The 15,023-nt window shown below is 31.5% G+C and overlaps 1 protein-coding gene and 1 non-coding gene across 8 annotated transcripts; both read left to right on the top strand.

Moving 5' to 3' along the window:
• The first annotated feature begins 5,100 nt into the window (after positions 1-5,100).
• TRNAG-GCC (transfer RNA glycine (anticodon GCC)) lies at positions 5,101-5,171 on the top strand. The gene has a single exon. It is a non-coding gene; the product is annotated as a tRNA-Gly (tRNA).
• A 3,201-nt stretch (positions 5,172-8,372) lies between these two features.
• On the top strand, positions 8,373-12,658 carry LOC108468194 (65-kDa microtubule-associated protein 4-like). Of its 7 annotated transcripts, none has more exons than XM_017769079.2 (13): positions 8,373-8,585; positions 8,940-9,026; positions 9,117-9,314; positions 9,417-9,671; positions 9,859-10,068; positions 10,176-10,331; positions 10,411-10,570; positions 10,764-10,915; positions 11,002-11,089; positions 11,191-11,264; positions 11,417-11,491; positions 11,592-11,859; positions 11,939-12,658. In XM_017769079.2, the coding sequence occupies exons 2-13, from the start codon at positions 8,955-8,957 to the stop codon at positions 12,358-12,360; spliced, it is 2,130 nt and encodes a 709-aa protein (XP_017624568.1). In that variant the 5' UTR covers positions 8,373-8,585; positions 8,940-8,954; the 3' UTR covers positions 12,361-12,658. The 7 variants fall into 7 exon arrangements, with proteins under 7 accessions (XP_017624568.1, XP_017624566.1, XP_052887519.1 ...); XM_017769077.2 differs by having other exon boundaries at positions 11,930-12,658; XM_053031559.1 differs by having other exon boundaries at positions 8,923-9,026; positions 11,930-12,658.
• Positions 12,659-15,023: the final 2,365 nt, after the last annotated feature.

Below are 15,023 nucleotides of genomic sequence, written 5' to 3'. Positions count from 1 at the left end.
GAGAGCTTTGGTATCTCACATTTGAGTCTCATTATGTGTAGATATCATGTGTGAAATTTAAAGGTGATCATGGGTCGCGCCAGGCCTCAATAAAATTTTAAGCCCATTCTATAGGTCTGACTTGAAAATTGGGCTTAAAATTTTACTCAAGCCCAGCTCAAATAAAAATGCTAAAACTCGAGCCCAACCTAGCTTAACCCACCCTATTAATTTTTTATATTATTATTATTATATAAAATTAAAATTAAAAAATTTAATAAATCAAATACACTAAAAATATTAAAATAAGTGTTTCCTGACAAATTAAAAATAAATTAAAAATATTATTTATACTTAAATAGCACCAAGAGGTGTAACTTAGCAAGCAAATATGTAACACCCTTAACCCACATTCATTGTCGAAATAGGGTTTCGGAGCATTACCGATCAAACAGACATAAATTTCAAAACACAATCAAACGAATCCAAAACATGTCATAACAATCATCCTAGGTGCCTAACCAATGTACCATCATAGGAACTACTATTATATCAATAAAACAAATCAACAGAACATCATTCAAATCCAACTTGTAAACATGCCAAATTTAATCTATTTTACCTAAATCATGTTCATTTTAGCATTAACTTAAAATATGCCATAATATGACCTCAAACATAAACACATATTATATGTATATAACCAACAAATATTAAACTTATAATCCCATTTACTTTACAATCAAACCACAAAATAATAATTATTTAGATACCCGAGATACATGCCGACACAAAAAGATAAAACATCACCACATTTGAGTTTGGGACCATTGTTGGATGCTGAATCGGTGATCAAAATTTAGTACCTAACCGGCGTACGGAAAACAAAACCGTACACTGAGTAAAACTCAGTGATATTTCTATAATCCGAATATAAAAAAAATATGAAATCCCAAATATACAATCTAAATATTTCAATAACCATATAACATTTAATTTGTTTCACAATATCTCAATTCTCATATTTGCTATATAAATAGTTTTTCACAATATGATACAAATATCATTTAAACAATAATTTTGTTTTCTCCTTATCCAATTCATGAATACACAATTCATATGTCTCAATCCATATTTCAATTCACTATCACATTTTCATTTCACATACAATATTTTCTAACATCAATCATAATGCAATTTCAATTAATTACCCCTATTAACACGACTTGGACCCGAACGGATATACGGATCCAACCAAACACACCAGTTTGGCACCCAGTGTCTCATCGGATAATTCAAAGAATAATTTGACACCTAGTGTCTCATTGGCTAAACCAAAGTAAATTGGCATCCAGTGCCTCATTGAATATATCTGAAGTAATAAATTGACACCTAGTGTGTCATCGACTCGAAGTCGAAGAAATCCCTGAACTCTTCCAATCCAATGGCAAGCCATCTATATCTGACTTAGCCCGATACAATTAATAGGGTTTAATTTCACTTTTCAAATACAACCAATATTCAATTCAATTCAAATAATCAATATATATTCAATATATATATATATATATATATATATATATATACCAATTCAATCAATATGAATTTTATAAATTCATCACATACTAAATCAATCCATTTCAATTGCAAAATACAAAAATTCTCACCTTAACACTTACCATATACATTAAATTGAATTATAACAATTAACAACTAAATTCAGATTATCGAAATACAAACTAGAAATTTTGAACTATTCCTCGTTGACTTTATCTTTTCCCTTTTTAGTCGAGGGTTCCGATACGACGTTAGCTACGAAATTAAAACAATTAAAATTCATCAATACAATAGAATTCAACTTCATATTTAATATTTTAAATTTGTACTCAATATTTACTTAAATTCTAATTTAGTCCCTAAACCGAGACTAACTTTATTTCTTTACAATTAATACTATATTTTCATACAAATTTCACTTTAAACTAAATTTAACTCCTAATTTCACTTAAATCCTAAATTCTAAATTTTAACAATTTAGTCCCTATTACTCAAAATTTACAATTTATTCTACAATTCAATCCTTTTTCATTTCTAACTTAAAATCTATCAATTTAATCCCTAATACAAAAATTATTCAACATAGACAACACTTAAAAACTCAATAATTTCTAAAATTTTAACATGGGTCGGGTAGTGTTTAATACCGAGATTCCAAAAACATAAAAATTACAAGAAAAGAGACTAAATTAACTAACCAATTGAGCTTGAAACTTTGAGACCCTAATTTTTCCTTCCTTATTTCTTTTCTATGTCCTTTTTCTTTTTATTTATAATATAATATATTATTATATAATAATATAATTTTCACATGTTTTAAACCTCCTCATTTAATGCTAATGACATAATTGCTTCTTTAGTTACTTTAATTTTTCTTTAAACTATAATTCAACTTTCACCCCTTATGTAATTTAGTCTTTTTACCTAATTATTCTTAATTCATGCAAATTCACTTAATCAAAACCTAATTAACCACACATCTAACTTCGTAAATATTTAAGAATCTAATTTACAAAAACGGAGTCTCGAAAATACATTTTTCGGCACTCATGACTATCGGGTTGTTACAAATATCTCTAAAATAATAGTAAAATTAACAATAAAACAAAAGTTATACAATATCTAAAAAAAAACAAAATATTAGTAGTATAATAACGAAATGACACCAAAATAGTAACAAGTTTTTTTTTTTTTTTCAAATTCTAGCCGGATTATACTCAAGTAAAAAAAGCTTACCAGAGACGCGACCCGTTTAGAAAATGGGCCTCAATTTTTATCTAGCCTATACTTTATCCAAATTCTCCCACTTTTCGGGCGAACCTTCGGGTTGGGTAATCAGTCCATAATAAGGTTTAGTGAAATTTGTTTAAATTTATTTTAATCTAAATTTAGTTGAATTCGTATTTCTGATTTTATTTTAATTATAATTATCCAAAGATAAATTATTTATAATTATACCTATACTCATTATATTTATATATTTGTTTAAAAAGGAAATTATTTAATTCAATGAAAATATTGGGAAACAAATGCCAAATGTTTTTATAGTGTAATAAAGAAATTGGAAGAGGATGAAAGGGATTTCAAACAATGTGAAATCTTGACCGAGCTATCAAAAATCTGGATAATTATTAATTAACACGTTTCTGAGGCAGTAATTTTCTGAAATTAAAATAATAATATAAAGGGTTAACTTCCCTGGATTTTCTTTCATCTTCTTCTTAATCCTATGCAAACCAGTATAAGATTACGTGGATTAATAATTGTTTTATTAATTCAGTTGGGTCAAATCAACTAATAACTTTATAAATTAGTAAAATGGGTTCTGTTAAATAATTATAGGTATGAATTTTTATAACTAAATCGAATAATAGATATTAAGTCAGTTTGATTGGTTAGTGGGTAATGTATGAATTTAATTGATCAACTGGGTTTTTTATTTTTATTTTTAATCAACTTAACCAACCGTCTGCTTTCGTCTATTATTGTATGATAAAATGTAATCATGTACAAGAGTAACATTGGACAACAAAGTATTATAACTCAAATCTTTGATATTATACTAACCGTCGCACCAAAAATCAATGTCACCATTGATTAAATGTCCCACTACAGTTTAGGATTTAATTTATCAATAACATTTTTTGGTAGAATTATTTGAATTGAATTGGATCGGATCAATTTAGAAAGTGCTTTTCATCCGGTTAAATTGGAAATTGGTACGAACCGATTAAATCAACTAAAAAATGGATAAAATCAACAGTTGAACCGACTAAAAATTGATTGAACCGATAGTTGAATCGTGTTTTTTTAATTTTGTTTATTTTTTAATAATTTTTAAATCGAACTGATTAGACCGATGAACTGATGGTCTGATCGATTCGACCATTAATCTGATTTTAAAAATATTGCTCTTCAATAATATTAAATTACGCGATCCAAGTAAAACGTAATATATAAAATTATATAAAAACGACATCAAATCTTATATTTATCAATTTAATTATTTATCTTTTGAGATTTATTTTAAGTTTAAAGTGTTAGATATTTAATTTTAAAATGAATTAATAAGATGATTGAAACATATATATATATATATATATATATATATATACATTTATAATAAATTTTGTTGTTTTTTAGTTTTTATTTTAATTAAATTGATTAACTTTAATTTCGTTGAAAACTTTATAAATATCTAGATTATGGTACACTGAAAATATGGATGGGAAAATATGTAGCAAACATATTTATTAAAAAATCATATGAGAATCAACTAATGCTTTGATTGTAATGGTAAAATTAATTGTTTATCGTACATGATGTTTGATTAAAATATTAACATGATCAATTTTTATTAATTTATTATATAAAAATAAAAAATTTCATAAAAATATAACTTAGTATTTTAATAAAATCATAGTAAATCACTTAGATGTAGATGAAAATAAAAAACCTACATTGGTTTCATTTGAAAAACTCGAGATTAAAGAGTAATTGCAATCGGGCATGATGTGAGAGAACATGCTCATTCAAAAGAGCCGAAACATAAACGAATAAATCAGGCATTACAATGTTATTGGGCCTCATTGCTAGCGCAAGATTCCAGCTGTATGTAATATATATTTCATAAAAATACAAATGAGTGAAAGAGAGGACGAAGAGTATGCATGTTTAGGAATCCATGATATCTTCATCATCGTTTCACAGCTAGATGTGTTAAAGAGTGCAAATAAAGAAGGATTCTAAAATAGGGTTACAGAGACAGCAACTTGAAAAAAAAAAAAAAGGGACTGGAAAAGGAAAGCGCCATGGAAACAAAAGCTGTGGTGGCTGAGCCCGACTATGGATTTGAAGATTATTATGGAGTCTATTTTGTACCCTATGGCTATGGTATTCAGTTTATGGGACAGATTATAACATTTTGGTTGCTTCCGGCCCTGTCTTCCTCTTTTTTTGGCAGAGTTGCTTTCTGATGCAAAGGGAAATTTGTTGTTTTCTAGGGATTATATTTTGTACATCTTAGAAATCAAGTGCAAGTATTTGGTCTCACGTTTCAAGTAAGCACCAGTGGTCTAGTGGTAGAATAGTACCCTGCCACGGTACAGACCCGGGTTCGATTCCCGGCTGGTGCATATTTGGAGCTTGGGTCCTTTTATTTTTTTGAGATTCCCTTCCCTGTCAGTGGGTTTTCATGTGGGAAACAGCTAATTGGTGTTTGGGTCTAATGCCTTCCGTGCAAAGTTTGGGAAATTGATGTGATTAATTACTACTCGCAATTCACGTAAACATTGACGTCATTCTGCCTTATAAACTTCTTCAAACATTACATCATACTTTAACAAAACCCGATACAGCCTTGCATCGCTTAATAAAAACTCACAAATATCAACACTCTGTGCGCGTAACTTATAACATGCAGTTTGGCATGAATGCTGGATCTCAGCTTTCAAGGATTTAGGATTATACACAAACCAAGTTGAAAATGAACCAAACCTGCATTTACTCATAGACTAGATTCTTCAAAGGCTTAAATACCTGCATTATGACAATTGAAACCTCGCTTACGTTTTTCACTTTGACTTTATTCTTTATTTTTAATTTTAAAAATAAATTTCATCATGCATTTACATTTATTATAATATATGTTGAGGGTAGTCAACTCTTTCACAAGAAGTATTCGAAGTATCATGTATTGGATTATCAATTGAGCCCTCAATAATAAAAAGATATTATCCTCCGATGTGGGATTTTATTTCCTATACTTTATCAAGAGCCAACATGTCTGAAAAAAAACCTAATTTTCGTAAGATCTAAGGCATATAGGCAACATACTTACATCTGGTAATATACCTTAGATTGGTGGTTTGAATCCTCTGCATGCAAGTGATTTTCATAATTATTGTTACGCACTATATTAACACATCTTCTTTGAATCTTGCAAGTCTTATCTCCATCAATTGAGACGTTTCGGCTTTGAACTAAATCTCTTACGAAATGCTCACACTCAGTAAAATTGGGAGACAAAACCCTCCCATTGAGGGACAATACCTTTTGATTGTTGAGGGTTTAACCGACTTCTCTAAAAAAAAATTACCTCTCAACAATGTATTTATCATCACATATATAATCAATCCAATAATTTATGTTACATTTAAGTACATACAAAACGAATCCTTGCACCCATGTTCTATTGGATCTTTTTGCGTTGTGCTCAATTAACGAATTAAATATTTAGACACGCGATATATATATATATATATATATATATTTATTTATTTATATATAGAGTCCAAGCAACACAGGTGTGGAGGGCCTCTTTGTTCTGCTATTGTCCATTCAGGATTGCCGCCATTGCCAGAGACCGTAAATGGTAAATGTTGTTTAGGTAGCCAACGCACATGTGCGGGCATCATCCCGCTTGCTTGCAGCCTTGGCTCCTCCCTTGCTGTCGAAAGAAACTGGTCTTACATCATTATTGAATCTGATTGCAACTTGGGAATTGAAATGGTTAATGGGTTGAATAGGCAATGGCCTTGGTTGTTGTTATAGATAATGTTCTCAGCAATGTCTCTGCATTTAGGAATGTTAGCTTTTCTTCTGTAAAAGGTGGGCTATCAGGGCTGTCAATTGGTTCGCTAAAGAATACTAAGGACAGTTCTTGTCCTATGAACTGGTTCATAACATCCTTTGTGGAACTTCAACCTAATGATTTCTTGACGAATGAAGTTTTTATTTTAAAAGCCTTGATGAAGTTTAAAAAAGGGATGATAATCAGTTACTTAAGATATTGACAGCAAAGAAATCAATTATTATTGAATGAAATGATGAGATACATTACTTTTCTAATAAAATTTAACATATTAAAAAAATATTATTATTGAAAGATAACCATAAACCTTGAAGATAAAAAACCAAGAGAATACCAAAAAAACATTAATTGCAAAAAATAAAACATATATATATATATTTTATTGTAAGATGAAGGAAAATCTCCTAAATAGGTTAGATGAGTCTAAGCCGAGTAATTATCATGAAATAATTGAAGAACTTTATTCAGCGGTTACATGTATGTTAGCTTGCCTAACGATCTTGAGGAAGCCATTCATGCCAATTTATCCGCTACCTTGTTTTCCTCCCTAAACACATGTTTAATTTGGATCATCAATCTAGCTGTAAGAGGTCCTTTTGTAGTTCGTAGCATCGCAGAGTGATGCCGTTTAGTTAAATTTTTTTAAATCAAATGAATAGCTTAAGTATTATCCATCTCAAGCACCAATTTTTTAATCCCTAAATTTCATGCTAATTGAAGCCCATCTAGAGCACCCCGCAGCTTGACATTGATAATAGAGCAGTAGTCAATATTTTTTGAAAACCCAACAATACAAATTCCAAACTAGTTATAAATTAATCTCCTTATAAAAACATACGCAACACCTTATTAATAACACCATCGATATTTACTTTATGCCATTTATCCTTAGGTGGAATCCATCTAACTAATATGCAGTTTAACATAGTTAGAGTGAAGATAGTTGTTGGAGAGGTTAATCTCAATTTACTCGTTTGATATGATATTAAAGAATTCTTGTCTCTTGCAATTTATTTTCTTCAATTATTTGTGCTGAATGTATATTATTTGGATTTTGCTTTTTTTCTTTTTAAGATTTATACATATATAAGATTGAACAGAAATTTTATTTGTTTTATTTTTTTTTTTGTTCACAGTACTTGAACTTGAAAGTTGATGAACCAGATTTCCCTCGAGTACCATATTAAAGTTACCCCGCTCAATAGTTTCAATTTTGAAAGGCGTTTTAGACCCAAAAGAAAAGGTCTTTCGGGATCCTTGATAATTATATCAACAATTTGGTTTCGGCCTTTTCGTTTGAGAGGATAGTTTAATTTCCCAAATGTTCAAAATTTGGCAATTTACACGCTGCAACATTTTGAAATTCAAAAAGCATCATTATGGTTTTCATTGATACCCACAGTCGAAAAGCAAAGAAATAATAGTTTTAAAAAATTGTTATAATTTTTTTTTAAATATTTTATGAGACGTATGTAAATACCTTAATTTTATTTATAAAATTTAAAAATTTTATTAACAGTACTAAATATTTTTCTTTTATTACATTTTATAGAATATTTATCAACCTTTTTAACTGTAATTGTGGAGTTTAAGAATTTCTTGTACTAATACTAAATATTTTCTCTAAACACAAATATATAAAATATCTTATAATTTTGCCACGTGTAAGTGAATCCCGCCTAATTCAAAGACATGTCAGCATAGACTTTAAATTTTACTTCTATTAATTATTATTATTATCTATTTTCATAACGGCTCTTTCCCGCTCACAATCCCTCGCTCAAAATTCAAGCGTTACATTTTCTCTCTTTAGCTAATTTTACACCATTGATTCCCTGATATAATCTAATAGTCAAATTTAATTTCTTCGATCGTCTGCAATTGGATCTCCGATCTCCGATCATCAATCATCCATTTCGGTACACAGCCACGACAGTTAATTTCTAAAAATTTCACGGTAATTTCACTGTTAATTGTATTCCCTTTTCATGCTTTTTTTTTTTTTTTTTTTACTTTGAATCGGATTTTTTTTGTTTGTTTTTCTATTCAATTTTAACTTAATTATCATGCCATCTGTTTGGTCGACGAGAATGCAAAAGAAAAGAAAAAGTTTAAAAAAAGCATTTTTTCAGAGTAAGGCAATTTTAATTAGTGTGATATTCATTCGATTGATAATTGATTATGAATAATATCATGATTTTCATTTTTTTATCTCTATTTATTATTTCATTATTCTTCTTCTTCTTTAATTTTGACTTCATACTTCGTTTTTATTCTTCTTTGCAAGACTAAAGAAGGCTTCTTGCTGCAGAATATCGCTGGCGTCATGTCAAATCATTATAGTGAGCACTTTACGCGCATGGAAGCAACTTGCGGGTCATTACTGTGTGAACTACAGGTCCTCCTCAAGATCTCCCAAAGCATATCTAATAATTTTTCGTTGCACATGAAATATTTTAGAAAGTTTTCTTTGCTTTGGTTATCACAGAGATTATGGGATGAAGTTGGGGAGACTGATGGCCAATGGGAGACAACACTTTTGGAAATTGAACAAGAATGCCTCAAGGTTTATATGAAAAAAATACAAGAGGCCAAAGAATGCAGAACTAAATTGCAACGAGATATTGCCACTGCCATGGCAGAACTTTCAGATATCTTTACTTCTATGGGAGAGAGCTCGGTGCAGGTATTGAAGTTATTAGCATATAATAAATAGATTGGTAATTGTTAAATTAGGTTTGTTATGGGTTTTGTGAGTATTTTTATGTCATTGGTTATATTTATTCAGCGTGATTTGAAGCCTGGTGGGAACTTGAAGGAAGAACTTGAAGCCATTATTCCGCTGTTGGAGGATATGCGTAGAAAGAAAGTGGAAAGAATTAATCAATTTGTTGGAGTTGTAGAGCAAATACAAAAGCTATCTATTGATATTTTTGGGGTTAAAGAACAAAATGGAAATAAGGTGTTTGTTGACGAGACCAATCTGTCCCTAAGAAGACTTGAAGAATTGCATAGTGAACTGCATGAACTTCAACATGAGAAGGTTAGTCCCTATGTTCAGTTATATCCTTTGACAATGACACTCGCAACTTGTGTCTTGATAATTGAGAGCATGGTATCTGTGTATCCATATTGATTGATATCTCATGCAACTTAGGATTCTGCTGATCTTTTGTGCAGTACCATAAAAATGATGGCAATTACTGATATAACTTTAAAATCATTTGTAGATCAATCGTTTGAATCAGGTGCAGGGCCACCTAGATACTATAAACTCACTTTGCACAGTTCTTGGTATGAATTTCAAACAAACAATTTGTAGAGTCCACCCTGCCTTGGATGATTTGAATGGTGCAAAAGATGTAAGTAACAGTACAATTGCAAGGTTGGCTGCTCAAATTCAAAGCCTGCAGGAGCTAAAGTTGAAGAGAATGCAGAAGGTAAGTACTATTATAAATATAATGATTCTTTTCACTTTTATGTTTTAGCATCTAGAATATTTGTTTGTGTTTGATACTTCTGACCCTTTTATCTGTGCTTCTACCAGATTCAAGATCTTGCATCTGCTTTGTTGGAGTTTTGGCATTTGATGGATATGCCAGTGGAGGAACAACAAATGTTTCTGAACGTTACCTGCAAAATTACAGCTTCTGAACCTGAATTTACTGAGCCCGATTTACTCTCTGTCGACTCTATAGAAAAGGTAAGAACATATTTTAGTCTCGCGAGTTTATATGGGGAGTGACTTGTATAGAACTATCCGTATCTGTGAATTCATGTAGGTTGAGGATGAAGTGTCTAGGCTGGAGCAACTCAAAACGAGTAGAATGAAGGAAATTGTTCTGAAAAAGAAGGTTGAATTAGAGGATATGTGCAGAAGGACTCACATGGTGATGGAGGCACTTATTTCAACAGATTATTCAATTGAAGCTATGGAGTCTGGTAAATATCTAAAGCACAATTCATTGCTAGTTATACTATAACAAAAAGAGGTTTCTTGTGTTACCCTGTGAGCTTTCAGCAGCAGGTTCAAGTTTTCCTATTTTTGAGGTTAACTAAACTAAAACAAACTTTGCCTAGAAGAACCATGATTCACCATTACTTTATTTGTAATCCTACTGAAAATGTTTTGCAGGTGCCATTGATCCTCTGTACCTGTTGGAACAAATTGACCTTCAGATTTCTAAGGTTAGAGAGGAAGCTGTTAGCCGCAAAGAAATACTTGAGAAGGTGGAAAAGTGGTTGGCTGCATGCGAAGAAGAGAGCTGGTTGGAAGAGTACAATAGGGTTGGAATCATCCTGTTTTTTATGAATAATGTCCGTTCTTGTTTCCCACAACGATTTCAAGGACTTACAGATTGTGCAAACTTTAGGATGACAACCGTTATAATGCTGGAAGAGGAGCGCACCTCATTCTGAAACGGGCAGAGAAAGCTCGAACTGTAGTTAACAAAATTCCTGGTAAATTTCTCCATCAAACTATTTTACTATGTCATTAGTGTAATGCAGTAACCAGGTGTCTAGCTGATCAGTTTTTTTATATTTTCTTTTCTTTTGGTTAGCTCTGGTGGAGGCTTTGGCTTTAAAAACTAAAGCTTGGGAGAAAGAAAGAGGGGCTGAGTTCTTGTATGATGGAGTAAGCATTTTCCTAATTTCTATTAAGTTTCGGGAAAACACTACGAAAATTTGATTTGGTCTTAAAGTTGAGCTCTACCAATTGCCATGTCCTTGATTTCTAGTAAAATGTTTTTCTTTATATTGTATGATGATGTTTTTAATTGCTTTTAGGGACGACTTCTTACTATGCTCGAGGACTACAGCAGCCTAAGGCAAGAAAAAGAAACACAGAGGCAGAGGCAGCGAGTATGTACACTCCCATTTGATTGATTCTTTTTAGGCCTTTGTTTCAAACAAGTTTCTCATCTTAACCTGTACTTGAATTATTTGTGCTTACTGTTTAAAGAACCAGAAGAAACTTCACGGCCAGCTGATAGCAGAGCAAGAAGCACTTTATGGTTCAAAACCCAGCCCAACCATGACCGCAAAAAAGGCTAGTAGAACTCCAACAACCGCCGCCAGTAATAGGAAACTGTCCTTTGGTGGAGCAATGCTTCAGCAAATAAAGCCTGAGAAACCTACTAGCCGTTTCCATCCCAATAAGAAAGCAGACTCTTTGAATGAAAACAGCTTCGCAAATCACCACCGGTCCAGCGGCTTTACAAGTCACTCAGGTATATTTCAATTATCAGCCATCGAATTTTATAACATTTAGCGTTGGTAAAATGGTGGGTTTTGATATAGATGTTGTAGGTAGGAGAAGCTCGGAGGTCTCCGGTCATGTAGTAAAAAAGCAACCCCTAAGTGCAGCAAAGATGCGTGAGATGGAGTCACCAGCAGTTAGAAAACCTCTTTCTTCAGTTTCTAACGTTGTGAATCCCATAGTAGAGCAGGAAAAAGTGCAGAAGGGACAAAGGTTAAGTCCTGGTTGTAAGACACCAATGGCCAAAGCTTCCAAGCCAACTGTGAATGGTGAAGATCAAAACAGAACCCCTAAAGCAATGCCAATTCCAGTGCCGACAACTCCTTCAACCATATCAGCTCCTATGCTTATGGCAATAACACCAGCTACTCCAGCAACCTTGGGTACTTATAAGTTTGAAAAGATACTGGAACAGGTTCAACAAATTGAATACTCTTTTGAAGAGGTCAGGGCTGGGTTTTTTATGTCTTAAAGCTCCCCTGTCCACCATATTGGTTTATTCCTTCCTAACTATTCTCTTAGAGTTTATACAGTAAAAAGAAAAACAGAGTGGTTACAAAGTCAAATTAGGTTGGCTTTTTAGTTTTTCAGTGTGATTGTAACTTGTAACTAAGTCTATCAATATCTGAGTACGGACTTTGTGTCAAAATACAATTGTCTGAATGAGTGTTGAATTTTTTAATCATGCTTATAAACTAAGTTTGATGGTGCTTGCAATTCAATAAATGTATGGTATAGCTCTTTGATGGGCCTTGGTGATCATTGAAAAAGTTTAATTTATTGAAAATTAACAATTTCTGCCGTTTATTTTTATTTTTTTAAACCTGTTTGATAACAAATGTTTAAAAGCATTGATATTTTGTAAATACTAGTTTTATTTTTTTTATTGGGCGAGGAGTATGTATTAATTAAATTACGTTTAACTATTATGAAATTTAAATTTTTTATCAAAAATCTTCACATAAAAAGGAAGAGATTGTTAATTTTGATTTTCAAATGTTTTGATATAACAAATTTTATTATAAATTTCCTTAATCAAATTTTGTATAAAATTATTTCAATCACATCCAAATATATTTTCAAGTGTTACAAACTAAAAAAAATAAAGTTTCTAAATGACTTAGGACTTAAGGGTGCTCAAAAATTTTGTCCTAAGTCCTTTCAAATGTTTGTAAGTAATAATTTTCAAATTTCCTCAAGATAGACCAACATTGAAGCTAAAATTACTTCAGGGGTGCTCTGTCTTGAGATAAAAGCTCATTTGTCTCAAGACTAACCAATGTCGTAAGTTATAAGGAAGCCCTATCTTGAGACAAGCTTATTTGTCTTGAGATAACAAAACATCTAAGCTAAGGTTTACTTCAAGAGAGCCTTGTCTCGAGACAATCGAGCATTTTCTTTAAACATATGGAAATTTGTCTAAAGACCATAGGTTCCAACAATCAAATTTTTGTTTTTCCTATCTCATGACAAGGGTTTTATGTCTTAAGACATATTGCTGGAGGTTGCATTAAATGTGCGAAATAAATGTTCTCAACGGCAAGAAACCACCTCCAACGAATCCAAACATATATAATTCAATGAAAGTGTATAAATGTCATTCAAGGACACTCATATGAACAAAGAAACAAGTTTACAAAGATCAAGAGCTAAATTCCAATAATTTTTCATTATTATTCTTATTTTCACTTGTACACACTTGCGGGGTTAGTTTTGATTCATTCTTTCAAGTGTTGTCTTGTATTATGTGAGTGTTTAATTATTGTATATCTACCTTCTAGAGGTGATAATCCATTCTCAAATTTATTTCTCATTTTTCTGAGGATTAACTTTAGGTTTTGGGTAGAAAACCTTAAAGGGAAGTGACACTATCATGCATTTTGAAAATGTAGAGATTGTAAAGGTTAGACCTTGTCCTTGAAAGGTTCAAATTAGTGAATTAGATAAATCCTTAGTTGTGGTAAACTAAGGTAGTGAAGGTAGGTAATTGGAGTCAAACCACTATAAGTTATTGAGTTTTTTTTTCCATCTTTGCTTTAAATTTTTAAAACGATAATTCACCCCGTTCTTAGTGTATATTGAGCTTTACAAAGCTAATGTCTGTTTTGTGGGTTCACCAAAATGTTTTAGATGAACCCAGGCTATCGTTTCACCCCATCAAGGTGATATTACTCCTCGATGTGGAAACAAATAATGGACATTCGCGCCCTAAATAACATATACTGCTCGAAAGTTATTTTTGGTATGCTGGAAAACATCGTGTTTTTCAAATATGTCATCCATTAATATTCATTAATATGAATAATGAATAACATTGAATATAAACACAACAACATATCTCTTCATTCGGCTCATCGAATGATTTCTTGTCGCAACCAAATTAGGTCTGTTCTATAACACGGATGATCCAAGTGACCCCTAGATCTATTCAAATATTCAATGTAATAGGGTTATAAATATTGGTAGTTGAATACATTTTAGGATATTATACACAATTATACTTTTACCTTATACTGAAAGGGAACTTTTATGGTTGCGAATAGATGGAATTTAACTACAATATTCAAATTTGTACTCATTTTTGCAAAAGCAACCAACGATCGTTTATTTTATTGACTAGTTCTTACGTCACCCCATAAATCTATTTGAAAAAATCAGGTTTGAAAATGGTTCTTTTGTACAGCAGAAAATTAAAATTTTAAAAATCGAGTTGGTTTGTGATATTTATATCAATAATTCTTTCCCAAAATCGCACTTACGTTTTCAGCTAGACAGATCCTTATCGTTCTCGGCTTTCAACCGAATGACCTTCTCCGTTATTCTTGTACCACGAACTACTTCGAGTGTGGACTCGAACTAATTCGAATCAAACACAGAACAAAAAATTATTTACTTTAGTTTCAGTGGGAAAGCAAAAGTCTCTCTTTGATAGAAACATGTAGAATTGTTATTCCAAAAAATAGAAAAACAAAATCCTAATCTAATTAAGAGAGATAGAGAGAGAGGCTAATTGGGTGTGCATCCCCTCATATGTATTATGATAAGGATTCGGGCCTCTCCTGTTTTGGGTCCAATTATAAGTACTTCCTGAATTTTTAACCTGGAACTTTGTAATTCAATCCAATTCAATTTTTC

This window comes from Gossypium arboreum, chromosome 8 (genome assembly GCF_025698485.1).
Source record: "Gossypium arboreum isolate Shixiya-1 chromosome 8, ASM2569848v2, whole genome shotgun sequence".
In the NCBI taxonomy this organism is placed as follows: domain Eukaryota; kingdom Viridiplantae; phylum Streptophyta; class Magnoliopsida; order Malvales; family Malvaceae; genus Gossypium; species Gossypium arboreum.
Note: the sequence above shows the minus strand (reverse complement) of the source record. Positions and strands in the feature narration are given on the sequence as shown.